Here is a 19,572-nt window from a genome sequence, read left to right on the forward strand (position 1 = left end):
AGTATTATGATATAATGGATTAAAAAGACAATCTACAGATGGTCTGACCTCTTTCAGTGGCCTGATTCCTACAATGGCCACTTATGTAGTAATTATAAGTAGCCTGATGGGTATACATTAAACCTGATGGGTGTCTTATGAAAAAATGGCTTTATACTTTTTTCACTTTCAGTGGGTGTGTTTTCTTGATCATAGGAGAAGGCAAAATTAACTGTGTGGAGGAGCTGAAACAGCCTGTCCATGCAGGTTCTTTAGTATTAGGAAGTCCAGTGTAGGAAACAAAAACTTTAATTACTGAGAATTTATTTTTTCTTTGGACAAAGGGTGGTTAATTTATGTCTCAAAATATATACACACAAACTTTAAAAGGGAACTTTTCCTTTGACCACACTTAACCTTTTTCCTTTTAATTGCTCATATCAGACTTACCCGAGTTCGGTAGTAAACTTTCGCCATGGGAACATCAGTGTCCAATTCAATGAGATAGCCCAAGGTCCCAGCAGAAGGTGAAGATACTGAGCCAGATGAGCCACTGTCAGTCTCTTCATAACGCAAATGAATGTCTGTAAAAGCTGGGCTGATGATGTCTAGTGATGCAGTGTTGGCCATGTCACTACAACAACAGTGAATACATAGCTATGAAGGAATGTACAAAGCACAAGCCAATAGAGTATGTCTAAATCCAATACCACCTGTTATTTATATATATATATATATATATGTATGTATGTATGTAAATAATGCCTTTGTAATCATAAGAAAATGTAGGGGTTTACTATCCACGTTTCTTAGGATTTAGCCTAACACATTCAAAACTTCACATCACTCAAATTTTAATGTTTTAGATAAAACTATATTGAGCTATGTTCAGAATTTTCATTAAAATGGGGCAGTAAAACATAACCTGCAGCTGTACCACTGTCAGCTTTCTACAGACTTCTGCAAGCTGACTGAAATTTTTTCCATCAACACAATTATGGGCAGTATTTTTTATCTACATTTGTACTTGCCTTCACAGACACTGTCCTTTGGATATACCAACACAACACTCACAGAGCAAAACAGGCAGCTAGAAGGCCAGCTCTGTAATCCCTAGTACCGGTACTTTTGAATAAAAAATACTCTTTAATGGCTTGTGGTGACAGAGGGATCCAATGCAAAAAAACCAAAACAATGTTGATGGTCAGATCCAGAACTGCTCTGATTATAAAATACTGTGTTTGTATCTCAGCACGTTTCTGAAATGGGTCAGCTGAGAAAAGATATTCTAGAAATGCTAGGAAGAAACAGCTTTCCGGATATCTTGAGAGGGGAAAAGGCACAGCTGACAATGACAGGGTAGCTACATACATTCTCATTAATTACAGCAAAGCACTCTGGCATATTAGAGTTCAAAGCAACAATCATCATTGGCAATTTTGTCTATTATAAATTATATTATTAAAGCAAATCTTTACCTAATTCCTGAAATAGTAAGATCTTCCTTGAAGTTTGCGCTCATGTCACGATGTGAAAAGCTGCCAGTTGTCTTCATAACAAACATGCCTTCTTCGTATTTGTAGTTTGAAACAACTGTGAAAGAGATTTCAGTTGCGTGTATTTCCAGAATTTACCAGCAAACAATATAAAATACATATCCAGTTGTACGTTAAGACATCCAGTTGTATGTTAGACAGACAGTTCATGGGCGTTTCAGTAGTATGGAAACTTATGCATCAAGAAACTGAATGCCCATAGCGCCCCAAATAAAAAACCCCATGAAATTATTTGTTCAACCAGAATATTTTAAAATTCAGGTTTTTTCCTATATTTATAGCAACATGGATATAACATAATGCATTCATGCAGATCATAAATGGGGATTCTAATTTGTTGAGAGTTTAGAATTTTATTCTCATGTATATTTTTAGTATTATGATAAAACCTAGAACTCTATGCTATATGGGACTCCAGAGTTTTCAGAGTTGAAATATTTTTTTCAATCAAATATGCTTACTTCCTAAGGAAAAAGATAGGCATTTCTTTGTCTGAATTGAAATAGATAAAAAGTCAGCCTGCCTTCTCCTTAACATGTACTATCTGAAGTAATGGGGGAATTTTATGTTGTCCACAATTTAAAGCAAGCAGCTGCTACACAGAAAAGAGATCTTTTCCATTTTTTTCCACAGTATGACAATAGTTATACGTACGTCTAGTCATGAGCCTTCAGGGTGACTGACTGAGACTTTGATAACAATTTATGAAAAAATACTTCTGATGATAAAAGAAGTATAATCTATTGTCAATGCTAAATAGATGGCAACATGTTCATATGTAAAATACTAGGGGAAAAAAAACCTGAAAAAAACCCAGTTACACAGTATTTCCCCTAAATCGTGGCATATAGAATTTTAATGTCTTACCATTCAAGTCATATTCCAGGAACTGCAATGTTGAGCTGCAGGTAGAGTCAATGGACTGTTCAAAAGAGTCTTTTTTGTTTGTTAAGTCTGTTCTCCAGGTGACATTGTACAAAGGGGAAGCAACTTTGAAAGATCCAGTCAAGGCACCAAATGATGGGATGTAAATTCCAGCAGGCAAGGATATTTTGAGAGAGGGGATCTCAATTTTCTGTTCAGGAATTGTAATTGTAGGTAGATCAAAATCTGCAATCTTATTAGCTACTTCATCCAGATCTACATGGAAACTGCCAAGAGAAATAGTCTTTGGAAGTGTGAATTGAGACACAGTTATTTGGTATTCAGGTATCGTCACCTCGAAATATGGTATTTTATATTCTTCTAATGTAATATAATTGGCTCCCACATTCACTTTGGGGAATCTTAGTTTTGGCAGTGTGGGTAGATTGACATCAAATGGCATTGTGTTTAGTGTCTGTGGAATTTTTATGTTATGCAAGTCAATGGTATATGCTGGGACCTGGAGAGTGGTGAAAGGAACTCTGAACTCTGGAGTGCTGAGAATAGGGCTTGGAGTCTTTAGGTGTAACTCAGGAATTCTGAAAGTGAAGCCATCAGTCAGCTTATTCATAGGTATGGGGAAAAAGTAGCCATCATCACTCTTTGTATAGACAAGGGATGCTGAACCATTTAAGTACTGTTTTCTGTCAGCACTGGTAGTGATGTCCAACTTCAAGATATCCCATAAGCTTTTCTCAGCAATGGGACACTTCATGTTTTTGAGGAAGTCCATGTATCCTTCTAAAGATCCAGAAATATCAAACTTTGCCTTTGATTTTTCATTTGATAACTGCATATCATGACTGAGAGATAATGACTGAATTTGTCCTTCACCCTTCCAGCCAACTTTCTGGCTTGCAGTACTGATTTTCACTATGACAACTTGATTAACTGAGGCTGTGTCCAGGAAGGGATTTGGCTGAGTGGCTTGAATCTGAAGATCTGCTGATATAATCCAAGGAGCCAGCTCTAAGGTTGCTTTGCATCTCTGAGCCCCTGTTGTTGTCAAAAGAGGTGTATATTGTGCATAGTTCTTCCCATTGTGCTCCCACACTGCATAAACACGACGGGCAGATGCTTCAACTGCAAGTATTTCTTTCATTTCACTGTTCCAGAATCCATCTACTTTGGAGTGGGCTTCAAGCTTGAGAGATGACCGGGCTCCATTAGCATTCAGATAGGTGTTTGCCTCATGGTCTAGACTTCCAGAAAATGCATTTCCAGTGTAAAATACTCCATCAATATCCCCATTTGTAGAAGTTTCCACTGATATGTAAGACGTAAGGCTCTCTAACACAAGTTTGTGAGCAATTCCTCCCTTAGCACTGGTGCCATATTTAGGAGTATTAAAATCATACGTCAGTTTTAGCCCTGAGGAAAGAGTGGGCTTAGACTTAGTGTTTCCAGAAAGTTCTTGGCTGAAATTCATTTTTAAAACTGGTATTCTGATTTCTGCATTTGTTACCACTGAAGCTTCCATGTTCCTTTTTGTGAGACTAATAGTGCTGTCATGATTTCCTCCTAGATATTTGTTATTACTCAGGGACAATGCTGTGGCTAGCTTCAACCCCCTTTTTCTTGTCAAACTTGTTGAACCATCCAGCTTAAATTGCAGTGCATCGATGACAGAAGAGGAAGAGATGCTGAGTTGCCCAGCAATATCTGACTGATTGAACAGCCCAGCATTTGCAGTTAAAGTGATCACACTGGATTTAAATGAGAAGTCATAAGTAATGTTTCCCATGGCAGGAATTAAGATGTGGTTTGATGGGTTGTTGATTCTGAATTTAGGAAGCTTTAGAGTACGTAGGTCCTGTGGGACATGAAGGACTGGAAGCTCCAGAGAAGGCAAGACTAGTGTGTAAGATGGCACTGAAAAGCCAACAAATGGGACTGTGAATCCCGTTGTGCTTATTTCTTTTGGTAGCATGTAACCGAAGGCTGGCATCTCAGCAGTAAAAGGAGAAACCTCAATATTCAAAATTGGAATGGTGTATCCTGGAATCTTGAAGGTCCGTGGTAGTTTGTTCAGTGATGTCTGTATTTTGTATTTGTCAAATTTTGTTTTGGCTTCATTATATGACTTTGTGAGAAAATCTAAAGCGGTGTTTCTTCCTCTCTCAAAATGCTTGTTGAAGAAAGTGATGTATTTATTAAGGGCTTCATGCACTGTTGCTAAAGGAAGTGGGATTACATGTATGTCTTTGTTTTTCTCATACTGAGCATTCAAATTTAAATCAAAGGATTGTCTTGTTGTCTTCAATAAATCCTTCAGACCTACCTGTTCCCACAGTGAATAATCTTTGAGCTGAGGAGTTTTGATTCCAGTGTAGGGAACCTGAAGCTGAGGAATGGTTAGAGGAATATTTAGGAAGTCCAGGTTGGCATCTCCATCCATTGCAACATGAGCTTCAATTCTGTCATGATTGTTGCCAGCAGACATATTATGGGAATATCTGTACTGATTGAACCTGCCAGTAGCTTGCCAGCTGACCTGCTGAACAGAGGAACTGAGTGCAAAACCATAGTTATTCAGGAAGTCAATTTTGCCAGTCAATTTCATCGGGAAGCTGATTTTCACATTTCCATCATTGTTTGTTAATAGACGAATCTCAAAAAGCTGTGCCAAGAAGGAAACCTCATTATTTACAGTTCCAGTAATCCGTCCATTGAGCCGAGCATTGTGAGAGCCTGTTAATTCTACTTTCATTCCTCCAAGCTGTCCTGTGCCTTTTACATTCAGAACACTACGTCCAACACGGTGTGACTCAATTTCAGACTGAATCTGAAGTTTTGCATAATTTAGGAGACCACATTCATATCTCATGGCTTGGTTGACTTTCAGGTACTTATCATTTATTCTGTTGTTGGCAGAAAATGTAATAATGGGGCCCTCAACCCTGAAAGTAGCATGTGAATCCTGAGTGCCTTCATCAGAGAAATTAGGAGAAGCCCATTTCCAGTTTCCTTTGCCAGTGGAGGTAAATGATATGTGTCCTGCTTCTACCTCTGTTGTCATATTATTGACCAGATCAGCCTGGCTAGAGAAACCGGTTTGTGGAATATTCAGTCTGTGGGAATATGCTGTTCCACTCTGCATCCAAATTTTTCTTTGCAGCTTGACCATTAAATTATTCTGTAGTTCTATTGAATTTTTTGTTGTATATAAATTTGCTCTAGTTTCAGCTTCACCTTCTACCGAAGTCCCTAAAAATACCACTTCATGGGTGTGGTCAACTTTAAGGAACCTGTGGTTTACCTTCATGGAATTTTTAAGGTTCAGCTGTTTCATCTCAGGGGCTGAGAGACGTGAATCTGCAATAACACTAAAAACTAGGAAGTCTAATTTGGATGTTGTTTGAGCTGAAAGGGAGGTCACAAATTCTGGACTGTTTTCAGATGTTGTAGTATTATGAACCTCAGCTTGCGTAGACAGTATAAAGAATGGAGAGGTGAATTTGAAAGCACCAGACAATTTCCCAAATGTAGGGACAGTCACAGTATGTGGGATACGTGGAAGCTGGAACTCTGGTATCTTCATGCTAGGAATCTGGAACTCATTTAGATTTAGCTTTGGAACCAATAATTCTGGTATTTGAAACTGAGGCATTTGGATTTCTGGGAAAGAAATGTCGGAAAAAGGTATATCCCTCATCTTCAGATCCTTAAAATACAAATCAATGGCTGGCAGCTGAAATTCACCAGACATGATCTTGTCTATTGTTCCCACAATTTGAAGTTTAATCTCATTCAAGTCAATTGTATAGGAAGGAACTTTAAAGGTATTTAGAACTGTAAATTCTGGGGTAGTAAATTTCATTGGGATTTTCATGTCCTTTAGTCTATTAATATTTATCTCATAGGAGGGAATATGCAGATCAGTCAGTGGAACAATGAACTCTGGTGTTTGAAATGTTGCTTCCCGAAGACTTCGGAGACTAACCTCAAAGGCAGGTATAGTGACTATAACAGTTCTGATTTCAGGGACTTTAAATCCTGTTTCAACAACCTGATTTAAATTTTCAACCCATTTTTTTAGATCATACTCTTCAGCCAAAGCAATGATTTTCTTGAAAACTTTGTTCCACTGCTCAGAAATGTATAGGACAACAGAATTGTAGAATTGGCTTATCTTCTGAAGATACCACTGGAATTCCTGGGAAATATCCATTTCAGAAATCCTCTCTCGCAGGTCTTCCAGGTGTTCATTTAACTTAGCTTTCAGATTAGCAAATGTTGTTGAGTTTATAAGCTCCTTGAACCAGTTAATTATTGCAGCAAGCTTGGTGTCCTTCAGTTGTTCCATGTATTTGGAAATGACAGCTCTAAAATCTTTCATATACTGTTTCAGTGCTTCTGCTTTCTGTGGAAGTTCTAGATTTCTGAGTTCTTCATTTATTTTCTGGGTCACTTCTCGGATTTTGTTATTTGTGTCATCAACAAACTGGTTATAGTCAAAAGACTTGAGCTTTTTAATAATCATGTCAAGGAACTTGTTGACTTCCTTTATCATCATCTCATAATCAAAGGTTTGCACTTTCTTGACAGCATCATCAATAAAAGCAACAACTTTATCAAAGCATGACTTTATATCAATATTTTTCAAGTAGATGGTCAGTTTCTGGACAGTTTCTTTTATTCTGTACTGGTTAAGCAGTTCTATCATTCTGTCCATTAAAAAATATACCTGCTTATCAATTTCATATTTTATAATCAGTTTGTGCATATGACCTTGGAAAGCATTAATCTTCTCAGACACTTCATATTCATCCATCCAATTTAGAATAAAGTCTTTGATTTGTTCAAGAACTTCATTAATTTTTTCAATTGGTAATGAATGCTTCAATTTTTCTAAAACTTCTTTAGCATCAAACATTTTAATCTGCTGTTTCAAGTTTTCTGCAATGTGTCTGACATCAATATTCTGAATCTGAATCTTGAGTTGTTCTATGTTTTCCTCTATCCTAGCTGTAATCCTATACTCATCATCTACATTTTTAATCCAAGCCAAAGTGCTGCTTCCAATTTTGCTAGGATAATACTGGTGAAAAAAAAATTGCAATTTTTGAATAATGTCAACTACAGTCATTCTTATGTTATATTTGCTATCTAGAGCTGTCATTGTTTCAACTACTTGGTCAAGAAACTGTGCAATAAGGGCTTTAATGTCAAACTGCTCAGAATGATCTTTGATGTATTGCTCAATTTGTATCAGATAGTCGTGCAGCTGAGACAGTATTCCTTGAAGACTGTCCACGGCTTTTCCCAGCATAATTTGGATATCATCAGATGTTATTTTGTATTCCTTTGTAAAAGCAACCAAATTATTTTTCATGCTGCTAACTCTGCCCTTCATATCTAATTTGTCCATGTAATCATTGATGTGCTGTGAGAGTTTATCCAAAGCTGCCTTGTATTTTCTCATATGTTGTTCTATGTTAATGTTCTTCAGATAAGTTTGTATGGCCTGTAGTGTGGATAGTATGGTGCCTCTGACTTGTTCAAAGTAAACTGGCAAATGTTCCAAGAATGGTAGGTTAATAACATGCATATCTTCATTTTTGTCATACTTCACAAAGCCAGAGATGCTGAATTCCTGGGGCTCTGACACACTGTCTCTGAGGCCCAATACATCAATAAAATTAACTTCTTCAGATGTGAATGGTAGCACGACTGATGTATCCATTACAGAGAGATCTGCTAAAGCTCTTCCACTAAGTTCAACACCGGTCTTTTCTTCATCATTGTAAGCACTGAGATCTTGTGAATATACATTATTGTTTAGCTGACTTTTCATTTTCCAGGCACTTGACTGCTCTGATGGAGTAAAAAGCATATGAACTTTGTTATCAAGTAGGGTAGTATACCTTCCTCTAGACTTCAAGCTATGACTGGTAGATCCTCTGTAATCATGGGAGAATGTGAAAGCAAGAGGTTCTGCTTTAAGTAGGAATTTGCTGTAAAGGTCTCCTGTATGTTCACCCATAGCAATCAGCTTCCCGTTACCATTGGTATGTATGTCAGCAGTGACAGCAAAGGGGGCCACAGTGGAACGCACAGCATTGCTGAAACGGAGAGACTTGGAATCACAGTTTGTGTTCATAGTAACTGAGGAAGCAAGTCCTGCCACATTCAGATCTACTCTGTGACTCAGTGCTGCACCTTGAACATTTGCTACTGTATCTGTTTTAAAGTTTGCAGCTAGATCAGCATATGTAAATGTGTAGGTATGCCTTATTTCGTCTGCTCCATAGGCTCCTCTGACATTGCCACCCAAGTTCAGCTTCAGAGGCTTGAGAATCAATTCGGCTTTGTTGGAAACTTCTGTTTTAGTATATTTAATATTATTGCTCAGTTTAGCTGTAAGTGAGGTAGGCTGCAGTTGTAGGTCAAAAACATGCTTGTGGAACTTGTCAAAGCTGAAGCTGTTGTCTAACTTTGTAGCAAATGTTAAGGATAATCCAGGAATATTCAAGTCGTTTGTGTATTCCAACTTAATCTCTTTGAATGATCCTTGCAAATTATTTGAAAACTTTAGTCCTTCTCTATTAACTCTGAAATTTAAAACGTGTTTGCTGTCTATACCCAGAACTGTACTCTGATATTCACTTCCCAGCGTTATTTCCGTTAGGCTCACCCTTCCACCCAGATTGAATTTTGCATTGTTTTTACCATAGCGCCCAGAAGAAGACAGGGACATGGAGCCTCCAGCAGTATCAAGTTTGGCATTCATTTCGCTCTGCATTGTCAATGGGCTAAACTGCACATTTGTGGTTGCGCTGCTGGCTAGACCATACTGATTTACACTGAGTGATGATTTATGTGCAGCCCGATTCCTTTGATCGGTCACAGAGATATCAGTGTTGAAAACAAGATCCTGAGAATTGAGAGAACCTGCAAGCAAGGCGTAATACTGGGTTTGCTTGTAAGTGGCTTGGTACTCAGATCGAAGCGCTGCCATCTTGTTTGACAAAATTAATTCAAGCTTATTGACACCTACAATATGTCGATACCTCCCATTTGTTTCAGATGTCATTTTCAGCTGGCTGTTTTCATATTTCAGTGAAGCTGTGTTCTTTAATAGTCCGCCTTGTACATCAGAAACTGAAGTAATGGAAAATAAATCATCACTATATCTGCCAGATATCTGATTGGTAGCCTGAAGGTAAGAAGAATCCAACTTCACATTTGATTTTCCTTCTAAAACCCGTCTCTTTTCATTGTATGAGCTTGACAGAGTGTAAATGCCTCTTGCAAAGATAGAAGCCACTTCCAGCTGCCCTTCCATCTTGATGTTATTGATATTCACATTATTTGTCTTTTCAGAAACAATATCACCAGAAAATGAAAGCTGAGGACCCAGAGTACTGGATGCCGTAAGTGACATGGTGTAGTTTGCAACTGGACCGAGTTCATAACTCTTTGTCCTGGCCAACTTAAAAACTGATGTTAAGAGTCTGTGCTTCAGGTGATTTTCATACGTGCAGGTGAATCCATTTCTATTATATGATGCTTCTCCAGAACCTGAAGCAGGAAAAAGGAAACAAAAGATAATGATGTGACATATATGTTTTTGTTGTTAAGGCTTTGTCTGATATCACTAAGCTTTTATATTACTGCTTGAATTGTAATTACTTTTATTATACCATTTTGCTTATAAAGGTAAAAGTGTTTTGGTTAATCTTGAATATTTCTGTAAAAATTGTTATTTTGATATTTCGAGCTAAAGTCTTAAGGTATGAATAAATTAAATCTCTACATTACTAAATATGAATCTGTGAAACTACAGGAAGTTATGTCATTATTTAAACTTAAATTAAGAAGATATGCTTTCAAGAATAACCCATATCTAATATTGCTGGGTTTTTATATCTTCTTTATCATGCTTCATTTATGGTGGGGAGTTTAGAAAAGACTAAAGTTAGCTCGTCCTTTTGTAATTTGAGAACTCATGCCGCAATTTTAAAGGCACTAATTTGAAAATACCAATCTTAAGACCTATCCAGTCTGAGTCCAGAATAACTGCTATGTAGTCATTATATATTTAAATATATATATAAAAACAGAGCGAGAAATAAACTGTGGGCATACCTACACATACACCCGTAGACCTGATTTTGAAAACACTTGTCAGATACTCAACTGTAGAATCATGCCTTCAGTTTTGAAGGACTTTTTCTTCAGAAGGAAATATCTAGGAAAATATGGACCTTAAAAGTCTTTATTGAATTAAACTGACTTAACCTTTAGTGCCTGAATATACAGACTCACATAATATCTTTAAAAACAAAGAGAAAGTTATTTGAGATTATACAACACCTTTCTTTAAATAAGCGGCAGGAAAATGAATGTGCTGTACCTGACACATGGAAAATAAAGACATTAAAATAGTTTTGCCAATGTTGCAGTATTAGCACACATTCTTACCTTTCACACTGTAGGAAAGTAGCTCAAAAACTGAATCAGCATTTGTGGTATAAGTAGTTCTTATGCTGGATGCTTTCTCTGTGGTGCTATTAGCCAAAGTGTACGCTGCTGTCCAGTTGTAGTAGTTGCTGTACACATTAGCAGAGACCTCTAAAGTGCCAAGTAGAGGCACACGAAGAGGATAGGATTCTGGAACAGTAAATGTTGGAATTCTGTACTCCTGAGATGGCACACTTATTCCCATTGACTCCATTACCAGAGGAGGTGTTTTAACAGTCTGTGGCACCCTTATGTCATGGGATGATCTTCCACCAAATGGCAACGGGATATTAATTAGAAAACTGTTTTTATTTAGGTTGTATCTGATCCGGCCTTCACTAGAAAATAAAAGTTATTCTATTAGAAACTCTAAGTCCACAAAACATATATAGAAATTTCTATGATTCCTACTACTCCCATGGTACTGAGCTTACTTACATGCCTATATCAATGTCCTCACTTTAGGTTTAGACAGAAATCTAATGATCGTGTATTATTATCAACATTTTTTAAGCACTTATCTATCAGAATTTATTGAAAGCACTTTTGATATCAGTGATTTCTGTCAATGTTTTTTCCTTTTATTCCATAATCAGGGAGAATCATAGGTCAAGTAGCCCAGAAACACATTATTTCTGTAAGACCTTGCATTAGAATACAAAGGTTCACGATTTGTTCAGAGCTTAACTAACTTTAGCTCACAGGTGGAGAGTGTCATTCAAGGGGCTAAACATAGAAAAGTTATGAATCTTGTATTTGATTTTCTGCTCTGAGAATCCAAATGGGCTTTATGAACATTAATAAAGAGATGTATTGGCATGAAAATGATCCTCAAAATGAAGGAATATGAATGGAAATAGCTGATACATAGGCAAAAATATCTCCAAAAAAACCTGCCACACTTCTGCAATGTGGCATGCTGAGTACCAGAGAAAGGTGATTATGTCCTTAAAAAAGTGATGTATTCTTACAGAAATGCACAAAACATCTTATTAGTATTAGAAGTTGTAAGAAAATAAATTATAAAGAATTTATCCTTCTAATGATAAGCATGTCAAAAGTTTCATCCAAATATTCAGCATTCATTTATTCTGAATAAAAGATAAATAAAAATCTAACCATTTGACCAGGAGTTAGGACTGGAAAAAATGGATCATCAGCTGAAAAGCTTGTGGGGAAAAAGTGTAATAACAAAAAGGCAAAAGAGGAGGAAACGGCCTTAATTTGTGCATGAACAATAAGCTGGCAAAGATACTTTTCTTGTTTGCCTAACTGGTCTTTTATATTACAAAATCTTCTTTTTTACACTTAGAGCTACTCTAAAATGAAAATTAAGGAAACATTTTTGAAATTTGTTCCTTTACACCAAGTGGTTAAAAAAGCAACATCACAGAGCAGTAGAAATTCCTATTATTATTATTATAATGTGCACTGCTGATAAGAATCCAGGAGAAAAAACAGGTTTTTCCTTATATGTAGCTTAGGAACACAATGGAAGCAACAAAAGATATATGTCATTAACATACAGTTTCATTTTACCACAGTGAAAGATAGTACATGGAAAAACAGTGCCAAGAGATAAAATGCAAGACTGTTTTCCATCTGGTTTTGTAATCCAATTTTACACTAACTTCTGTTGTCCTTTACATTTACAGTCATCAATATTTCCCTAGCTCATGGGAAAACCATACAGACATGTTTCTATTTATCACAGTAGTAGCTGTGGGTGTATTCTGAATATACTATCAATCAGTGCTGTTCCTTGTATTCTTATGCAGAGGCAGAGAAACAATGTGATATTAACACTGAATGGCAAGAACAGTATGTGCTAGGAACATAATGTAATGAGAGCAAATTGTGGCATGTGCATGAGCATTTTAAAGTCTAGATCCACTCTGGCTGACTTACAGTCTAATTTCCTAGAAACAGAAGAGACATACTGCCTTCCAGTCTCTCTTTTTGTTTGTCAAACCCTACTTCTTAGAAATTTTTAGCATATTGAATGATTTCTATCTAATGTGACAAAAGGGCAAAAGCCTCAGGGGCAATTAGATTCACGAAAGTTCTGTGAAACTCTCTATTAAGTGGAGGAGATGGCCTGAACTAGTGCAAGCATCCAGTCCATATGTGCACAACCATGGCATGTGTTGCCTTTGAGCAAGTGACAGATGGAGTCAGACATGGGAAGAGGTCAGGGTACTATACTGGTGGAGTTCAACCAGTATGTGTAGGGGAATGGGAAGAAGAACTGTCCAATAGGACTGCACAGGAAAAAGTAGAGATATTAGGTTTATGGCCAAAGACAAAGGGTCTGTAGGAATGCAGGACACAAACTGATGGGAAACTTGGCTTCACTAGTTCTGTGGCTTAGAGTAAAGATTGTTGAACACTGTGGTTTTGTTCAGTTCTCATTACTATATAACACAATACTTCAGGATATATTCATATACTGCAGGAGTGACTGCTGTAAAGTCAAATCTGTATTAAAGACATGCATCATTTCCTCCACATAATTTCATCTCAATGATCTTAAAATTGTTATGATTCCAATTTTATGCTAATGTTTACAGCAATTCCATGCTATTTATAAAATGATGTAAAATAAAATAACACAAAAATATGAATAAATATTTATTTTCCATTTCCTGTGTGACTATCCTAATTTCTCTCCCTACCTTTTCAGGAAAAATTCTTCTGGAATGGTAATTACAGGCAGGTTAATTTTCTGAATGTTCAGTTCCTGCAGTCCACTTAGTTTGTCTTGCAGAGTCTGGGCATAGGGTACATCTTTTGATGCCTTTTGCAGCCAGGTGTTGGTTGCCTGCAATGAGGAGACGAGGTTTTCAAAGTGAATAACAAGTTTAGGACTTCCTAGGAAGTTATCTGAGAGCTATTTCAACTATCCATATACTAAGCCCTAGGCATCTGATGAAGTGACTGGTTTGATCAAAGTTGGAAATACACATCTTATTCAGTCTGATGAGTGCTTTTACAAGTAGTTATGATTCTGGCTTCCATGAGGGAGGCAAGAATTCGCCAGGGCTATGTGGTCAAGCTGTAACATCTACTGTAGGTTGAAACATACCACGATAAACTGTAACACAATATGCCGCAGTGTCATATCTGTATGAGCCACTTTCCGATCCAGCAGTTCGTTGGCATGCTTCTCTAAAGCTTTTGGGTAGTCTGAAAAGTCAACTGGGAAGCCAGAAGACATTTTTTTCACAGCAGCACTGGCACCTGAATTCCACTCAAGTTCAACTTTCTCAGAATCTGAAAATCATTAATTTAAAAGAAAAGGGTAAGTTTAGTAATATCCCTATCATATTTAAGGATATACTATAAACTAATGTAACAAGATGTTTAAATTTATAGGTTGTACAACATGGATCATATTTTTTCCCCTACCATATCTGAGAAGAACTCTTTCTGAAATGGAGTTTCCATGAGTTGTTGCAGCTGAGCTTATCTGAAGATATCCTTTGGTTGGTGAATAATTAACCAGGGCTTCAGTTCTAAGTTCAGTTTTCAGGCGAGGAATAGAAATTGTGCCTCTTAACATTGCCTCTTCCATTCCAGCATAACTGTGAAAGCAAAACATAAATTTTTCTTTTTATATAAATATAAAGCATTTTACTCTAACTTCTCACTTACGTTTCAGGAGCAATTCCAGCATTTAAATCCATAGTAAAGGCATAATATGGGTTATAAAAAAATTGACTGATCAAACTTGTAAACTCTGTTCCAATTCAATCAATGTTTTCAGCTTCTGCTAGTTATTATGGGAAATTTATGATAAATTATTACAATGTTACTGTGCAGATACACACAACAATAATTCCATATTAATTTCAAAATACTGAAATGGATTGAAATATGAGCCTGTCTTGATAAAGTTGTACCTGAACCAAATTTTGAACTTCTTACTCAAGCTGAATTCTCTACTAAGGATTCAGACTGTAGCCATGAATCACACAGAAACAAAATGCTTGACAAAATATATTATGCTACTGGGTTTCATTTTCCTTTATTCGCATTTATTTTGTATCTTTGTAACTTTGTTGACTTGAGAAAACTTCTAATATTATGTTAGTGCAAATGAAAGGGAATTGAGGTCCCTGACATCTGTCCAAAGCTCCTACTGATATCAGAGGCAATTCTGCATGAACAGCAAAGACAAAGACTCCCTGGGGCACCATCAAGATCACAGAATTCCATGGAAGATTGAGGTTTATTAAAGAATGCGATCAGCTCATTTCACTATGGGCTTGTGAGGCAGACAATTTTAGAAACCCTGGCAGGCTGAACATTTTTGTTAGCTCCCCTGTAGATGTTCCCGGAAATATTCTCATCGTGAAGCGTGGGAATTTTTACAGGAAGCTCTCAGTTATTTTTGGTTTTGTTACTTATTGAGTGGAATTAGATTTCTTCATGGGGAGATGTAATAACGTTTTTAGAGCCAAACACATCCAGTAAAAGATAATACCTCTCTGAACAAACCTTGATTTGTTTATATCCTTGGATTAGCACACCTGCAATAACACCAGTACAATGTCATTCCTTTAGTCATGTGTGTGCGAACATGGAAGAACTAGCTCAAGGAACTTGCAATACAAGTTATATATATACATATAGTAGGAAAGATCAGTTGGTGCATTAGATTTATTTATTTGATGTATACATGATGGATTACAAATAAAATACTTGAAGGGTTTTTAAAGAGTTTGAATGACAAGTTTATATGTCTCATAAGCAATTTCTCCAAAATGGGATAAGATTTCCTAAATTTTTCTACCTTCAATAAAATCTTCAGCTATCTTATTCAAAGGTATCTGTAGAAGTCTAAGTGGTTTTCTGAGTTACCTTATCTGGCCAGTAAGAGTAACTTCGGAAATCTTCTTGTTGTTAAGGTCTAAGCCAAACGTATATGCTTTCTTCCCAGGAATGGATTCATCAGTAATTCTGAAGTTTGTACCAAAGTCAACATCAACATCTGGAATGTGGACATCACTGGACAAAATCTTTTTGTCTCTATTGTACCTGAAGGTCAGTGTGGCCTCATGCTGCTTTACACCTGGAAAACGTAAGGTACTTTGGTTATTTGTAACTATGGAATGTGTTTGGACTTTTCTTAAAATGAGAATAAAAAAGGATCAACTGGAAATTATATCACCCTGAAGATCTAATGCAACCTTTGACGAGCCTGAATGAGAAACTGTGTAATCCTTTTTTTTTCTCATCTTCTAGACACACCATGAGCTGATCCACTAATACCGTCACTACATGTGTTACATAAACTTGTCAACCCACAGATTCTCCTTTCGAAAAATTTTTAATTGGAAATGGCATTTTTCGCTTGCTTATACAGAACCCATTAACTTCTCCTCTTCCTTGCTTCCATTCACCAACGCCATACTTTTATTTAAACTGGGGGGAAGCATTCCTGGGATACAAAATCAGCCTCTGATCATGAAAATCTTGCACTGGGATTGCATATATGAAAGTTAAAGTGTTGGCCTGTTTGGTTGTGAAAATGGCGTTCTATTTTCTACTGTAAAGAATTCTATTATAATTTACTCATATAAATATTTTGTCCATAAAATGACACAGTTCAAAACTGAGCTAAACCGTACTCGTTTTTCAGAATCTTACCTTCTGCCTGGACAGCAAACTTCAAGGTGTCTACCAGGTCATTTCCCTCTCTCTGCAGGTCATAGTTTGCACTTGCAGAGTATTCTTTCACTTCACCTGTGGACACTATTTCAACTTCAAATCTAAAGGAGTAAACAAATATATTGTAAATAACTATTTTTCCATGACCACAAACAGAAGAAATCATACAGTTCTCAATAGCTCTCTTTCTGAGCTGCTCCTGCTAGTGTGTTTTTAAAGATTTTGAAAGGTAAACTTTATGTGAGAGGGTACTGTACATACTAAACTCTTACAGGGCAAACACAAAACCACAAAATAAACATTGTTAAAGCTGATATAACTTACCTGGATTCTCCAGTCAAGGGATAATATGGAGCTGCCTCTATGGCACTGGCATTGGTGTACAATAATTTGGTGCAGAAATTTAGACCAGCAACGAAAGGCTTGCAAGAAGTCCAGGTTTCTTGGTTTTCAATAAGAGGTGGAAACTCTTCAGTTTTGGCTGGAGACACCAAATGTAGCGTATTGCTGGAACAGATAAGTGAGCCATTTATTCCCAGGACAGGTGTTCAGACATTGTCCTATTAACAAGGTTATTTCCTGAATAAAAATCACTTGTTAAGGTAGGGGCTTAATGAAATATCATTTGGTGGCTAAATGATCAAATGGTTTATTATTATAAGCATTATTATTGATAATTATATTTCCGTGTTGAGCCATTTACCTTGTCTGAAATTAATCTAAGTAGTTCATTTAAATTCAGTCTAGAAATAGGCATTGCTATTATAATAATTTAATATGAAAGAAACCAAAGTAGTAGAAATGACAGTCTTGTTGAAAATTTCAGAAAACAGTGACAAAATAAAGAATCTGTAAGCCATGACTCCCAGTCACCACTTAGCTATTTGTTTATCTTACAAAAGAAGTTATCCCAGTTGTACAATGTCTAGGATTTTTCTGAACTGAAAATTTCTCCATACCTGCCCTAGCCTCTTAATTCTGTCATAATAAAAAACAAGAAGAAAAAGGAAGAACAGAGCCTTGAAAATTCTCATTCTGTTCTCATTACCTGATACTGAGGAGCTTTGTTGGACTCTTTGGAGCAGGAATGCTAAATTTCAACTGTCCAGCTTTCATACTAACATGTGCTTCAATTCCAGACTCATGGAATATATTAGAATTCATCTCCACACCACTCCTAGCAAATTCAGGCATGTTTATTCCCAGGTGTGTTACAAATTCAATTGCTACTGAAGGTTTAGCAATGAGTTCTGCTTGCATCTATTTAATAAAAACAAAATTATGTATTTATTTGCTCAAGACACTTCTTACTGGTTTTATAAAACAAATGTAATATTCTTGATAATCTAGAGGTAGGTTTTAAATAATTGATTTTGTTATTAAAAGAACTTGATTACCAAGTCACATAAACAGAGGGACCACATAAGTGGTAACTGTAATTTAACAAATACAGCAATATGATAATGCCAAGGAACCTTATCTACTTTAATGTAAAAATACTCATGCTTTGGAAAGATTTTGTACATGGAGCTACTTGCATGTATTTTTAAAACTGACAACAAGATCCAGATTTCCATTGTAAAAAAAAATAAATTATTTTCAAAAACAATGAGCAAACTACTTGACAAAGAAGAAACAGAGCCAAGATTTTAATTTCTCTAAACAGAAAACAGCTTATTTTCAAGCTTTTGGTTTGGCCTCTACAGAAAGAAGGGACAGAATGCAAAATTTTGGAAAAGATTCCAAAGGTAACTAAAAGGCAACCAGTATTAAATTTGGGGACATATTTTTTATTTTTATTTAAATCATGCATATGGTAGAAAATTCAATCTTTAGGTGAACTGAAACTATTGGAAATTTATGTAATTTCCTTATATTGACTAAATTAGAGTGAAATAGATATTAAAACTGTATAAAAAATGGATTTTTTTTATTTTAACCAGATAATTTTGTTTCACATGATATTTAATTGTTATAATTTTAAAATATTTCCATTCAGATCAAAAAAATGTTTTATTTAACTAAATTTTCAATATTTCTTTTAACTGAAAATGAAAATTTTTACTTTGAATTGGTCACATCAGAATCTTTTATTAATTATTTGAATAGAAAATTTACAATTTTTTTGAGCTTTTGTACTATTATAATTTGAAAGCAAGGAGAGAGAAATAAACAGAGGTTAAAAGGACTATTTATGAAAGACTGATTAAAATAATTTTAATTCATAAATTTTATTGTGTCTCAAACTTAATTTATTATGTGTATTACTTCTTACTTTAATGTAAATGTCATCCACAAATTAACTGGAGACCTCTAACAAGGAAGTTTCTATTTTCATTTCAAGAGAATATTGTAGTATTTAAAATTTTTCTGGTGTTATGGTTTTATCCCTAAATAAGATTGTAGATTATTAGGAGGAAACAAAATATAGACAGCGGTTGAGACTTACACTTTTTTGATGAAGCTTCACAGCTACTTTGGCCCCGGGTGTTGCTATTCCAGACAAGGCAAACTTCAGTTGCAAACCTGCTCCAGTTGGGAGCTCAAACTCATTGTCCATGAACATGTAGTGGACAAATAAATCCCTGTCAACACCTTTTGAGATGGCTTGTGCAATCTGTGAATCAAACAAGGAAATGAACACTAATAAATCTACACTTTGGAATATGTACATTTTGTACTTTTAAAGTTGATCATGGGATGACTGTAGCTGTATAATCCAAAAATTAATTAATATAGAGTACAGAATTTAATTTCTACAGATTCCTTGCTTCAAAATATGTACTAAACTCTGTTTATCAAAATCTCAGCTTTAAACAAATATTAGATTTATATTAGATTTTATCACCTGCCTTGATACTCATAGATCATCTACCTTGACAGACACATACAAAGGTGAGTTGGTTTAGACAACATGTAACATGTAACTTCCTCAAAGTCTATGGCAAAGCGTTTTTTTACTGTGACAAAAGAA

The 19,572-nt window shown here is 35.9% G+C and overlaps 1 protein-coding gene across 1 annotated transcript in view; it reads right to left on the bottom strand.

Annotated features, from left to right (window-relative positions):
• Positions 1–19,572, bottom strand: part of APOB (apolipoprotein B) — a 63,373-nt gene that overhangs the window by 23,792 nt on the left and 20,009 nt on the right. Inside the window, 12 exon segments of the mRNA XM_080388087.1 lie at positions 430–613; positions 1,458–1,572; positions 2,403–9,983; positions 10,887–11,263; positions 13,601–13,746; positions 14,011–14,198; positions 14,334–14,509; positions 15,789–15,999; positions 16,578–16,699; positions 16,923–17,105; positions 17,647–17,858; positions 19,048–19,215. Coding sequence (XP_080244213.1) covers positions 430–613; positions 1,458–1,572; positions 2,403–9,983; positions 10,887–11,263; positions 13,601–13,746; positions 14,011–14,198; positions 14,334–14,509; positions 15,789–15,999; positions 16,578–16,699; positions 16,923–17,105; positions 17,647–17,858; positions 19,048–19,215 — 9,663 coding nt within the window.

This window comes from Falco punctatus (genome assembly GCF_963210335.1).
Source record: "Falco punctatus genome assembly, chromosome: 5".
Taxonomy (NCBI): Eukaryota; Metazoa; Chordata; class Aves; order Falconiformes; family Falconidae; genus Falco; species Falco punctatus.